This window comes from Chlorocebus sabaeus, chromosome 16, assembly GCF_047675955.1.
Source record: "Chlorocebus sabaeus isolate Y175 chromosome 16, mChlSab1.0.hap1, whole genome shotgun sequence".
Lineage (NCBI taxonomy): Eukaryota > Metazoa > Chordata > Mammalia > Primates > Cercopithecidae > Chlorocebus > Chlorocebus sabaeus.
The window spans coordinates 47,785,783-47,799,448 of NC_132919.1; the positions used below are offsets into that span (position 1 = coordinate 47,785,783).

At 53.2% G+C, this 13,666-nt stretch overlaps 1 protein-coding gene across 3 annotated transcripts in view; it reads right to left on the reverse strand.

Moving 5' to 3' along the window:
* Window positions 1–13,666, reverse strand: part of ABCC3 (ATP binding cassette subfamily C member 3) — a 57,120-nt gene that overhangs the window by 19,092 nt on the left and 24,362 nt on the right. For all 3 annotated transcript variants that reach the window (XR_005238739.2, XM_008011502.3, XM_008011501.3), the window contains 11 exons: window positions 13,161–13,292; window positions 11,097–11,288; window positions 8,363–8,540; window positions 8,109–8,270; window positions 6,973–7,065; window positions 4,474–4,677; window positions 4,222–4,368; window positions 3,714–3,801; window positions 3,307–3,373; window positions 2,960–3,086; window positions 2,698–2,874 (listed from right to left, as the gene is read on the reverse strand). Coding sequence is in view for 2 of the 3 variants with exons in the window: in XM_008011502.3 (XP_008009693.3) it covers window positions 2,698–2,874; window positions 2,960–3,086; window positions 3,307–3,373; window positions 3,714–3,801; window positions 4,222–4,368; window positions 4,474–4,677; window positions 6,973–7,065; window positions 8,109–8,270; window positions 8,363–8,540; window positions 11,097–11,288; window positions 13,161–13,292 (1,567 nt within the window). In the remaining variant the exon portion in view is untranslated. The remainder of the gene's footprint in view (window positions 1–2,697; window positions 2,875–2,959; window positions 3,087–3,306; window positions 3,374–3,713; window positions 3,802–4,221; window positions 4,369–4,473; window positions 4,678–6,972; window positions 7,066–8,108; window positions 8,271–8,362; window positions 8,541–11,096; window positions 11,289–13,160; window positions 13,293–13,666) is intronic.

The window sequence follows — 13,666 nt, forward strand, 5'->3', positions numbered from 1 at the left end:
TGGTTGAAATATTTGTTCCTTCCAAAGTTCATGTTGAAACTTACCCCCCCCAGTGTGGCAGGATTGAGGGGAGGCGTTTACCAGGTGATTAGGTCATGAAAACAGAGCCCTCATGAATGGTTGATCCATTATGGATTAATAGGTTGATGTGTGAATGGGTTACTGGGGGAATGGGACGGGTGGCTTTATAAGAAAGGAAGAGAAACCTGAGGCCGAGCGTGGTGGCTTATGCCTGTAATCCCAGCAATTTGGGAGGCTGAGGTGGGTGGATCATTTGAAGTCAGGAGTGCGAGACCAGCATGGACAACATGGTGAAACCCGTCTCTACTAAAAATACAAAAATGAATCGGGCTGTAGTTGCACGCGCCTGTAATCCCAGCTATTCGGGGGGCTGACGCAGGAGAATCGTTTGAACCCGGGAGGCGGAGGGTCCAGTGAGCCAAGATCACGCTGCTGCACTCCAGTCTACAGTCTGGGCAACAGAGTGAGGCCTTGTCTCAAAAAAAAAAAAAAAAAAGAAAGAAAGGAAGAGAGACCTGAGCTAGCATGCTTGGTCCCCTTGCCATGGGATGCCCTGTGTGGCCTTGGGACTCTGCAGACTCCCCGCTAACAAGGAGGCCGTCTCCAGAGGCAGCCCCTGGACTGTGGACTCCTCAGTCTCCATAACTGCACAAAATACATTTCTTTTCTTTATAAATTACCTAGTTTCAGGCATTCTCTTATAAGCAATAGAAAATGGACTAAGATACTAAGTAGTCAAATTCCTAGGAACAGAAAATAGAATGGTGGTTACTGGGGCTAGAGGCAGTGGGGAATAAGGAGTTGCTTAGTAGGCGCAGTTTTAGTTTTGCAAGATGAAAGGGTTCTGGAGATTGGTTGCACAGCAATGTAAATGTACTTAACACTGTTGAACTGTACGCTGAAAAATGATTAAGTTTTTTTTTTTTTTTGAGACAGAGTCTCTCTCTGTCACCCTGGCTGGAATGCAGTGATACAATCAATCTCAGTTCACTGCAACCTCTGCCTCCTGGGCTTACGCAATTCTCCTGCCTCAGCCTCCTGAGTAGCTGGGACTACAGGCACATGCCATCACACTTGGCTAATTTTTTTGTATTTCTAGTAGAGATAGGGTTTTATCATGTTAGCCAGGCTGGCCTTGAACTCTTGACCTCAAATGATACACCCGCCTCAGCCTCCCAGAGTACTGGGAGCCACCATGCCTGGCAAGATGATATAGTTTATGTTATGTGTGTTTTACCACAGTTAAAAATAATTAAAAAGCAAAGCCCCAAACTTTCCCCAATGTTCCACGTTTTTTAGCGTAAAGGCCAAAATCTTAACCAAGGTAATCAGGGTTCTGCCTCTCCTTATCTTTTCCCTCCATTTCCCAACCCCCAGTCATGCCAGAGAACTCCCAAGATCCCACATAGGGTTCCGTGGCCCCAGACAGAGCTTCCTGGCTCCTGACGAGGCTCACTTGGTCTCTTTGTTGAGTTCTCTGATTCTCAGTGAGGATTTCCCAAGCTACCTCAATAATTTAACCCTGCGGGCATTCCTGTATTCCTTCCCTGCTTTATTTGTCCCACTGAGCATTTATCTAACATATTATATATTGTACTTGTTTATCTTTCTTATTATCTCTTCCTGCCACAAGAATGTGAGCTATATGAAGGTAGAGATTTTAGCCTGGTATTTTAGTATTCACTACTGTATACTATTTCCCAGAATAGAGTGGGTGCTTAATAAATATATGGTGAATGAATGAATAGATAAATGATAAGCAACTCATCCTCAGTTGTTAAAACTGAGCTCAAAAGTGATGCTCAAGGCTGGGCGTGGTGTTCATACCTGTAATTCCAGTACTTTGAGAGGCTGAGGCAGGGGAATCACTTGAAGCCAGGAGTTCAAGACCAGACTGGCCACCATGGCAAAACCCCGTCTCTACTAAAAATACAAAAATTAGCCAAGTGTGGGGGTGCACACCTGTAATCCCAGCTACTCGGGTGGCTGAGACATGAGAATTGCTTGAACCCGGGAGGTGGAGGTTGCAGTGAGCCATGATCACACCACTGCACTCCAGCCTGGGTGACAGAGCAAGGCTCTGTCCAGAAAAAAAAAAGTGATGCTCAGCCAGGTGCAGCAGCTTATGCCTGTAATCCCAGTACTCTGGCAGGACAAGGTGGAAGGATCTCCTGAGCCCAGGAGTTCAAGGCCAGCCTGGGCGACATGGCAAGATGCTATCTCTAAAAAAAAAAAAAAATTAAAGTTTAGCTGAGTATGGTGGCATGTGCCTGTGGTCCCAGCTACTCGGGAGGCTGAGGCTAAAGGATCACTGGAGCCCAGGAGTTCCAAGCTGCAGCGTGCCATGATCTCACCACAGCACTCCATCCTAGGTAACAGAGTGAGGCCTTATCTCAGAAAGGAAAAAAAAAGGTGATGCTCTTCCTTATGTAGGCTCCCTGCTGCGCCCTCCCTGTACCCTGCACAGGCCTTCAGCCTGGCTCCTAGAATATTCAGTAGCCCCTACTTGTTCACTAAACAGATTTGCTAATAGATCTGTTTCCTCAGTGCCTGGCACAGAGTTGGGTATAACGTTACACCAGTGTGTGAACGAAGGGATGAATATATGGACCTGGGCTAGGTTGAGGCAGGCAGCTCTGTGGACTAGCCCCTTAGGGATAGAAGAAGACTCCGTACCTTCTCTCCAATCTCTGTCTGGTCCCCACCAGGCAGCATCTCCAGGTCAGCTAGCAAGGCACAGGCCTCCAGAGCCTGCTGGTAGCGCTTGGGGTTCAGGGCTTGGCCGAAAAGCACGTTTTCCTGAAGAGTGCAGTTCTGGATCCATGCCTGCTGGGGCACGTAGGCCACAGAGCCCTGGCCACAGAAGAAATTTACCTCGGGGCTTGCCCAAGGCCTGGCTGAGCCTCACACCCTGCCCAGGAGCCCCTGCCTCTCTCACCTTCATGTGCACTTTGCCTTCTAGCTTCTCCATCTCTCCCAGCAGGGCAGACACCAGGGAGGACTTCCCACAGCCCACAGGCCCCACCACGGCCACCAGTGCCCCTTTCGGGACCTGGATGTCTAGGCTGGGGGCAAGGACCCCAGGAGGCCAGTTAGAGACAGGGATCAGGATTTTGGTCTCCAACCCTCCACCTGGAGAACCAAGCCCTCCTCCCTTCCAGACACCACCCTGGCAAGCTGAAGCTCTTCCTGCATTCTTGGTCAAAGGCTTTGCAGGGTGCTGCTATTGATCTGAACTTCCGGCCCACTGTGGGCAGCTGGGAAGGTAGTGGGAGAAGCTGGTACCTGTGCAGGGTGGGGGGCAAGTCCTGGGCCCAGGTGAAGGTGCCACTGTGTATGGTGATGGCATAGCCTGAGAGGACCAAAGTGGGCAGGATCAGGGAGGGAGCCCAAGGGATGGGGTAGCCGGCAGGGAGGCTGGGGGGCAGGGGAAAGGAGGACAGGGGATGAGCCTGGGCCATGGGGAAGGGATCCTCGGGAGAAGGGAGGAAGAAAGGGATGTGGGGAGCCCTGTGGGGAAGGGCAGAGGAGAGCAGAGAACCCAGAAAAGGGAGAAGGAGGTCACAGAGTCAAAGCAGATGTGAAGAGAGGAAGAAGAAAAGGGGTCAGGAGAGAACAATGGAAAAGCTTGAAACAGAGGTTTTTCTGGGGTTAGGACTGAGGCAGGCAGCCCAGGCAGGGGCTCTCTAGACCTGGGGAGATGGTCTTTCTTTCCACACACTGGGGGTCCAGTTCATCTTGAGTCAGGAATTGCTGGATCCGTTTCAGAGACACACTGGCCTGCAGGAGGATGTGAGTCAGCCCTAGAGATTGTACTTTCGCAACCCCCAACCCCTACCCGCACCCTGTCCCCAGCGTCCTGGGCTAGGCAGGACCCCCTGAGGGCCCAGACGCTAGCACTGGTGTCCCTCCCACAACTGAGTCTTCCATGGTTCCCACTGCCCAAAGAGAAAGTCCAGGCTGGTAACAGGAGGCTATCTACAGAACTCGGGTTTCTAGAGACCTGACCTGACCACCTGTGACTCCAATTGACCCCTGACCTTAATGACCTCATTCAACCTTGAAAAGCTCTTCATAATGCTAACGACCTTCCCTGAATCCAGTAACTCCCCGTGATTATCCCTTGCCCTAAATGACCCTTCCCTGACCCCAACAACCTGTTCCAACTCCAGAAGAGCCCCCAGCCCTCCCCAGGGTTACCTGAGTCAGGTTGCTGATTAACTGGGGCAGCATGTTGAGGGGAAGTCTTAAGATATCAAACAAGGACACAGACACGAAGGCCTTCTCGGCGTCCAGCACATTGTTTGGGTCCACATACACATACACCCAGAGGGTGATTAGGGTCACCTGAGCAGCACGGGGGTGGTGTCAGGGTGGAGTCCAGTGAGCCCCGGCCATGCCTGGGCACCTAGAACCCTGGAGGCAGGGGCCCAGCCCAGTGCCGAGCCTCACCAGGAAGGGGGTGCACATCCAGGTGAAGGTGGATATGGCGTGGAGGTAGGCCGCAGTGCGCAGTAGCTGGAGCTCACCCTGCCTGATGCCCTCCACCTGCTTCAGGAAGCTGGGTTCCCAGGCGTACAGCTTCAGCACCTTGATGCCATTCAGGATCTCACTCATCAGCTTGATGCGTGAGTCCTTCAATTTCATTTGCTTTACCTGTGCGGGCAGAAAGAGTGGCAGTGGCACACCTGCTCCCTCCCCTGACCTCCTGCCCACAGGGTCCTACCTTCCGTCCAATCTTATTCATTGCAGCCATTCCACGCTGCCCACTATTCCTTCTCACACCTCCTTGCTGGGCCTGTGCTGTGCCTTGGCCTGGAATGCATGGCCACTGCCTCCCCGTGTCCTCTGCCTGACGAGATCCAGCTCCACCCTCAGTGCCACTGCACTGGCCTCCCCAGGCAGCATCCTCTGTCCCCTGCCCTGGGTTTCTTCTCCTACTTCTTCTTTTTCTTCTTCTTCTTATTGCTATAACTGTTTATTTTAGAGATGGCGTCTCACTGTGTTGCCCAGGCTGGACTGCAGCGGTACTATCATAGCTCACTGCAGCCTCAAACTCCTGGGCTCCTTTGATCCTCCTGTCTCAGCTTCCTGAGTAGCTGGAACTACAGGCATGAACCACCATGCCCAGCTAATTTTTAAATTTTTTTGTAGAGACAAGGTCTCACTATGTTGTCCATGCTGGTTTCAAACTTCTGGCCTCATGTGATCCTCCCACCTTGGCCTCCCCAAGTGCTGGGATTACAGGTGTGAGCCACCACACCTGGTCCCCTTCCCTGGGTTTCTAAAGCACATTGCACTTTCCTTTTGTTCCATAACCATTCCTTTACATATGTTTCTCTAATCAGACTGTGAACTTCCTGAGGGGATGGGCTGTTTATTTCTCTTTGTTCTCCGAGACCTTAGCCCAAGGTGTGGCACACCAGATTAATGTATTCATTCAACCCCCATTTATGGAGTGCCTACTATGTGCCAGGCTATGGGCTACATGTGGAATTTGTCACAGTGAATTCAGACAAGGTCCCTGCCATCATACAGCTGATGGTCTGATGGGGGAGGCATACAATAAGCAATGGTCTGAATAAATGCTTAATTATTGATCATTATGTGTGTTCTGATGGGAAATCACAGGATCCTGTAAGAAAGTAATGAGGTGGTGGCAGGGAAACTACCTTAGACTGAGACTGGGCAGTCAGGGTGGGCCTCTGGAGGAAGCTACTTTTTTTTTTTTTTTTTTTGAGATGGAGGTTCGCTCTCGTTGCCCAGGCTGGAGTGCAATGGCACAATCTAGGCTCACTGCAACCTCCGCCTCCCGGGTTCAAGGGATTCTCCTGCCTCAGACTCCAGAGTAGCTGGGATTACAGGCATGTGCCACCACACCCGGCTAATTTTGTATTTTTAGTAGAAACAGGATTTCTCCATGTTGGTCTGGCTGGTCTCAATCTGCCAACCTCAGGTGATCCACCTGCCTCGGCCTCCCAAAGCTCTGGGATTACAGGCATGAGTCACCGTGCCCAGCCGAGGAAGTGACTTTAATGACGAAAGGTAAGGGAAGGAAAGGAGTTAGGCAGGCAAGGAGGGGGATGACAAGCATTCCAGGCAGAGGGAACAGTATACGTGGTGGCCCCTAGAGGTACCCTGAGCTTGGTGCTATGGAGAAAAGAAAGAAGGCCAGACAGGCTGGAACTTGGCCATTCCCCAGGGGGTGAGGACTTGCAAGGTTAAGCAGAAGCCTGCTGAGTATTCTTAGGGAGTTTGTCATTTTTCCTATGGGCAGTGGGAAGCTACTAGACTTCAATAGGCCAGGTATGATGGCTCATACCTGTAATCCCAGCACTTTGGGAGGTTAAGATTAATGGATCACCTGAGGTCAGGAGTTTGAGAGCAGCCTGGCCAACATGGTGAAACCCCATCTCTACTGAAAAAAAAAAAAATGAGCCGGGTGGCATGTGCCTGTAGTCCCAGCTACTAGGGAGGCTGAGGCGGGAGGATCACTTGAACCCAGGAGGCAGAGGTTGCAGTGAGCCAAGATCATGCCACTGCATTCCAGCCTGGGTGACCAAGAGAGACTCTGTCTCAAAAAAAAAGACAAAATATACTTTAATAAATGTTTGCAAATAGTGGACTGAGTGACTGGCTATTCATGTTTAGCACAGTGCAGTGGGAAAACTCATCATTAGACCAGGATACTCAGGTTCAAGTCCCAGCCCTGCCTGATTCTGGACTGCCATTATTTCTCTAAGCATTGGTTCTTCTGCTACAAAATGAGAATGTCAGTAAAACCCTCTGAGAGTTGTGAGGGAAGAGCAAGCTATGGTTTCTGCAAGTGGCTAGTAGCCATCCATACTCAGGAAGCAAGGTAGCTGGGAGGCCCCAAGGTTAGTGGACACCTTCCCCCAGGCAGCCAGCCAGGTGCCCCAGGCAGGAGGATGCACCCCGGACAGCACCTACCTGGAAGGCACGCATCTTCACAGCCACAGCTCCGTTGAGTGGAATCAGTAAGACCATGAGAGCAACTCCAGCCAGGACAGAGGGACCTAGGTTCTGAGGAGACACCGGTGGATAGATGACACATAGGGACAGATTACCAAAGTCTACAGAGAGAACCCAACAGACACACAGAGGCCTGTTGACTTGAAATGTGTAGATGGGCAGGAAGCAAAAGATGGCGGTTGGCCAAACAGAAATTCAGAATGACCACAACATTTGTAGAAGCAGCCAGCCATTAGAGAACGACGACAGGGATAGACAGTAGACATAGAAGGGTGTCCAGACATACAGAAGGCAAATATAGACGATGACAGCCAGAGTTACACCCACCTCCCTCCAAGTCTTTCTTTCCTCCCTGGCTTCTGCGGGAAGGATAGTAACAGATGTTGGGAAGATCCCGTTGCAGACATCAGCATCCTCGAAATCCTATTCTTCCATCCCCACCAATGCCTAGGGAAGCTCTTGTGTCAATTCTTTTTTTTTTTTTTTTTGAGACAGAGTCTTGCTCTGTCACCCAGGCTAGAGTGCAGTGGCACGATCTCAGCTCACTGCAACCTCTGCCTCCCGGGTTCAAGCGACTATCCTGCCTCAGCCTCCTGAGTAGCTGTGACTACAGGCACCCACCACCGCATCTGGCTAATTTTTGTATTTTTAGTAGAGACAGGGTTTCACCATCCTGGCCAGGCTGGTCTTAAACTCCTGACCTTGTGATCCACCTGTCTTGGCCTCCCAAAATGCTGGGATTACAGGCATGAGCCACCGTGCCTGGCCAGCTCTTGTGTCAATTCTATATCCCCTCTGCTAACCCAGAATAACCCTCTTTCTTTCTTTTTTTGTTTTTTTTTTCCGTTTTTTTTCTTTCTTTTTAGATACAAGGTCTTGCTGTGTTGCCTAGGCTGGAGTGCGGTGGCTATTCGCAGGCACAATCGTGGCGCACTGCAGCCAGAACTCTTGGGCTCAAGTGATCCTCCTGCCTCAGCCGTCTGAGTAGCTGGGCCTACAAGCATGTGCCACGTGCCCAGTTCCAGAATAATCCTCTCTTGCCACTTCTGCAGCAAGGTCAGAGGAGGGGGCAGAGGTCAGGGTTGGAGAGTTACCTGCCAGAGGAAGTAGATCGCCAGGATGATCTGCAGGGGTGCTGACCACAGCAGGTTGAGGAAGGGGGCAAGGTCCATGAAGCGCTGGGCATCCACTGACATGAGGTTGACAATTTCCCCCACAGTGGACGCACGTTTGACTGAATTGGTGATAACCAGAGCCTGCAGGTAGACAGTAGATGGGTAGACTTGGTTGCGAGCCTCTTGCAAGCTGCCCAGGGCCAGCCTCTCCCCTGGGTCCTGCTCCAGCTGACCTTCCTATAGATGACACCTATGATCCCAGTACGAAACTTCAGCCCAGTCACGAAGATGCAGTGGTAATACTGTTGTAAGATCAGCGACTGCATCATGGAACACAGGAACATCAGCCCAGCCACCAGGAAGCCCCACCAGGAGGGGGCCGTGGGGTTGGAGATAAACCTGATCAGGACGCTGTGGGGAGGAGAGAGGGGTGAGGTGAGCAGTGCTCTCCCCATGGCTGCTCCCTCCTCTGCTGCCCTTTGCTCTTACCCACAGTCTCCACTGCACCCCCGGCCTCTGAAACCTCCACCCCCTCCAACCCCTTGGGCCAGGGAGGGCCAACCCAGTACTGCCTCAAGACCATGACGTCCTAGCTCCACTCTGCCTTCGCCTCCTTCTCTATGCACCACGGACTCTGCTGCACACCCTACCTATCACGCTCTCACCACCAGCCTCACCTGCCTGCCTTCTTACCTCCTGACATATGGCGGGAAGAAATGCCACGTTTCCCTTGATTGGACTTCCCTGCTCCTTCTCCTAGGCTGCTGGGGGCTCTAGATTCTGCCATATGACCACAAAGACTCTCACCGCACAAATCCACCTTTCCAACCTCAGTGGCCCCCAGCACTGCCTAGGGACCTTCTCTGGGTCCCTAATCTGCCCCCGATCTTGGGGCCTTCTTCACCTCTCTTCTTTTCCCTTCAGGCCTGTCCCAGCCTCCCACCCCTCTCAGCAGCTACCTGCCTTCTTGCTTAGCCATCCATTGAGGACTCCCTGCCACTCACAAACTCCTTGCCACCCACGAACTGCCCTCCTGTGGCTTGTTCTCCTTTTTCTGGTGCTCAGGCTGTCGGAGGATGTCCCTGCCCTCGAGCCCTGGCCTTCCTCTGCCTCCTCAGGAACTTGCTGTGCTGTTGCCCCCTCTGCCACTGAGCTTCATCTTGGCCACCTCTGCTGGAAGCTCTACACCTTCACCTATTGACATGACCGAGTCTCTTCATCGTTGGGACACTCTTCTGTCGACCCCATGGAGCCCTCCAGCCATAATTATAGCCAGGCCTCCCCTTCTGTGATAGCTTGAGTTGTGTCTTCCAAAAAGATATGTTCAGCTCCCAACCCCTGGTATCTGTGAAGGTGGCCTCATTTGGTGAGGAGGTCATATTGGAGTAGGGTGGGCCCCCGTGGCCCCAGACCAGTGCCCAGTGACTGGTGTCTCTCTTTCTCTCTCTCTCTCTCTCTTTTTTTTTTTTAAGACAGGGTCTCTCTCTGTCACCTAGACTCGAGTACAGTGGCGCCATCACAGCTCATGGCAGCCTCAACCTCTCAGGCTCAAGCAGTCTTCCCACCTCAGCCTCTTGAGTAGCTAGAACTGACTCTAGGCGTATGCCACCAGGCCTGGCTAATATTTTAACTTTTTGTTTTTTGTAAAGACAGGGTCTTGCTATGTTGCTCAGGCCGGTCTCAAACTCTTGGACTCAAGAGTCTGACTTCCAGCTAGCTGGCCCAACGTGACCAGACTCCATCCACCACCTTGCCCCACGCCCAGCTTCCTCCTCTCACTGAGCCCATCATCTCAGCAGAAGATCCATCATCCTCCAGTTACCCCGGCCAGCACCCAGGTTGCCTGGCACTCCTCTGTCTCTCTGGCACACACGCCCATCTCCCGAATAGCTCCTGGATGCTTGTCTCATTCCTGGCCTGGACTCCATCTGACCGGGTTGGCCCGCTTCCATCCAGCCACCCTGCCCTACATCCCCCACACTCCTGGCAGGAGATCCTTGAAGCCAGATGCCCCTCCCTGGCTCAGATCTTTCAAGGATATCCTTAGCTCTCCCTCTCTCTGTTTTCCTGCCCCTCCCTCTCGTTGCCATTTCCTCTGCCACTCAGAAACACCTGAGTCATGCTGTTTCAGGGCTTTGTGACTAAGCTGAGGCTGAACTTTCTCCTATTTCTTCACCTACTTGTCTCTCCAAATTTTTTTGATCTCCCGAGCCAGTGGGCGCTCCCTGCTCCATCCCAGGCTGGCTTCTTTGCCCCTCCGGGGGTTTTCCAGACACCTGAGAACACTTCCGTCCCCCACTGAATTCTAATTGATTTACCCGCTGGTTTCTCCCATAAGACCTCAGGACCCTGTCTTACTGACCTCAGATCCCTAGCATCAAGCACCATTCTGGTACCCTGGAGGTTCAATAAGTGTTTGCCGAACAAATTAATGCATGCACAGAGGGGCAAGGAGGTGGGGACTCAGCTCCCTGCAGCTATCCTTCCCACCCTCTCATTCGAGAGCTCATTCTAGTCCAAGCCACTCCGGAGACAGATGTTAAAGCCTAATGGTGAGGACAGAGCACCGCAGTCGGAGCTCAGAGTCCTAGACTCAGACCCGATTCCTTCTTTGCTGTGTGCCCTTGGCCAAGTCAGTTCACCTTTCTGAGTTCCTGCTTTCTCATTTGTGACATGGGAATGGGGCAATTTCGCATAGGATTGTTGGGAAGGTTTAAAGACCCAATGCTTGTTAACGTACGCACCAGGGTGCCTGGCACATAGGATATGCACAGCAATTCTAAGTTGAATGTGAGTGAGGAAACAAGTCAGGCAATGCCTCTTGCCAAGGGTCATATGGAAAGTGGAGCTAGCCTCCCTGGTTCCTGGTCTGGGGTTCTTTTCACTGTACGTTGTTCCTTCCTCTGGGCCAGCCAGCCAGCCCTGCTGCCCAGGGTAGGGCTGTAGTGAGCCGGAGGGTGGACAGACCTGAGCAGCTGCGGATTAATGAAGGACAGGAGGTCCTGGATCAGCTTGAAGCAGGCGCTGATGAGGAAGCTGGAGCCGAAGGTGGCCAGCAGGGCCCGCAGGAAAGAGGGTTTCCGGGGCCTGGGCCGGGCACCCAGCAGCACCTCGTCCTCGCTGGAGGCGTTTTTCCCAGGTGCTGCTGCAGCCTTGTGTCTGGTCCGGGGAGGAAGAAGCAGTGGGTTAGGAATGGGGACGGGGGCTCCAGGAAGCCAAGGGCTAGGCTGGGTTGGCTAGGAGTGAGGAGGAGGAGGGAGCTGTTTTCTTGGCTCTCAGAGCTGGGAGGGGGAGAGACAGCATAAGAATTGCACAAGTGACTCTGTCCTCAGCTGCCAGAGGGCATCTGAAGGGGTGGCTACCACAAGGCTCTAAAACCCAGCTATCCTCCTGCGTCTGGCCCTCTCCCTGCCTCCCCAGTGCTGGCTCCAGGGAGAATGCCAAGAGGGAAGGGGAGATAAGATCGAGGATGGCTGGTGGCACAGCCACTGGGCAGCTGAACAGGAAGTGGGTGGAGTGGCATGGAGGGACTGAGAGGGGGTGCAGCAGGCAGCCTGGGGGCCCGTAGGTCTTCCTGGAGGCTCCAGGCTATGAAAGTCAGGATACTGCTAACCACGCCCAGGCCCAGTTTCCTCCAACAGCTGGTGACAACCAGAAGCTCCAGGCTGAGCAAACATTGAACTCCTAGGCCTGGATTGTGGATGGGAGGAGGGAGGGTTCAATCCTGGGGTCAGAATTGGGTGGGGAAGGATGATGCTGAGCCCCAGCTCTCTTGACGAGGCAGTTGGCCAGAGACAGGTTTGTGGTCCTTGATGGGAGGCTGCCGGTGGGAAGACCCCTCAGGGGAAGATCATCTCATTCAGCCCCTGCCTCCAGACAGCAGGAGGCAGAATTCAGCAGGGGTATGCTGGCTCCTGACCCTGGAATCAGCCCTTTCAGTCAGTCAAGGTAGTGCAGTGACATGAGGAGGACCTCTGGGGCCAACCAGGTCCATGTGGATTCCAGTTCTGTCACCACCAACTTGGGGACCCTGGGAGGTCCTCTGTTACATTTCTGTGCTTCGGTGTCTCCATCTGTTTCTGTTGTTGTTGAGATAAGGTCTCACTCTATTGCCCAGACTGGAGTACAGTGGCACAATCTCAGCTCACTGCAGCCTTGACCTCTCAGGCTCAAATGATCCTCCCACCTCAGCCTCTCAAGTCGCTGGGATTACAGGTGCATGCCACCATGCCCGGCTCATTTTGTTTACTTTTTGTAGAGACCAGGTCTCACTATATTGCCCAGGCTCATCTTGAACTCCTGGACTCAAGCAATCCTCCTGCCTTGGCATCCCAAAGTGTTGGGATTACAGGTGTGGGCCATCATGCCCAGCCCCATTGCCCCCATCTGTAACACAGCGACACTAGAACCTACCTTTTAGGGCTGTTGAAAAATTAAAGGCCGGGCGCGGTGGCTCAAGCCTGTAATCCCAGCACTTTGGGAGGCCGAGACGGGCGGATCACGAGGTCAGAAGATCGAGACCATCCTGGCTAACACGGTGAAACCCCGTCTCTACTAAAAAATACAAAAAACTAGCCGGGCGAGGTGGCGGGCGCCTGTAGTCCCAGCTACTCGGGAGGCTGAGGCAGGAAAATGGCATGAACTTGGGAGGCGGAGCTTGCAGTGAGCTGAGATCCGGCCACTGCACTCCAGCCTGGGCGACAGAGCAAGACTCCGTCTCAAAAAAAAAAAAAAAAAAAAAAAAGAAAAATTAAGTGAGTTCATTTATATGCTTAGGATGGGATCTGGGATGGAGTAGGTGCTCCAAACTGCCAGCCATTCTCCTGCCCCCACCAGAGCTGGGAGAACTAGCCCCTTCCAGGCCTAAGCTTCCCATAGAATGGTCCTGAGGCTGTCAAGAAATCACCTGGTCCTGCTCTGCTCCCCACCCCAGGAATGCCACCCTCCCAGGTCTACCAGCGTCATCTGCAGGAGACCTGGGGTAAGCGAAGGGGCTGGGTGGTGGGGCTGCGGGCAGGGGGAGGGCCTCACCGTGCCGTCTGCTTTTCCTGCTTCCTCCATGCCTCCAGCAGCTGCTGCACCACCATCTGGGATCTGTCCTCCTCCTTCAGGGACCAGAGGTCCTTCTCCTCCAGGGGATGCCGGTAGCCATAGATGGCCATTCTGCGGAGAGGTGAAGCCCGCAGGCAGCCCCGCAGAGGGTCAGGGTTTAGCAGCCTGGAGCCAAGGGTCAGTGTCTCCAGGGCCCCAGGGTCTCCAGAAAGGAGGGTCCCCCTCGGGCACTGTGACCATGAAAGGTGTCTCCTTCATTTCCTCAGTGAACAGGCTGGAGGTCACTGGCTGTCCCTCCTAAGTTCCTACCACTACCCCCTTCTCCTCCTCCTCCCCAGGTGCCCAATCTCTTCTCCACCGCAGGCCCTGGTGATGGAATCCACTCTGGCTGGGGCCCTGGGTGAGGACAAGGCCTGGGAGATTCGGCCCCAGCCTCGGGTGCTTCCTCAGTGCTGTGGGGTTAATGAGCAGTCACCCAGGTCACA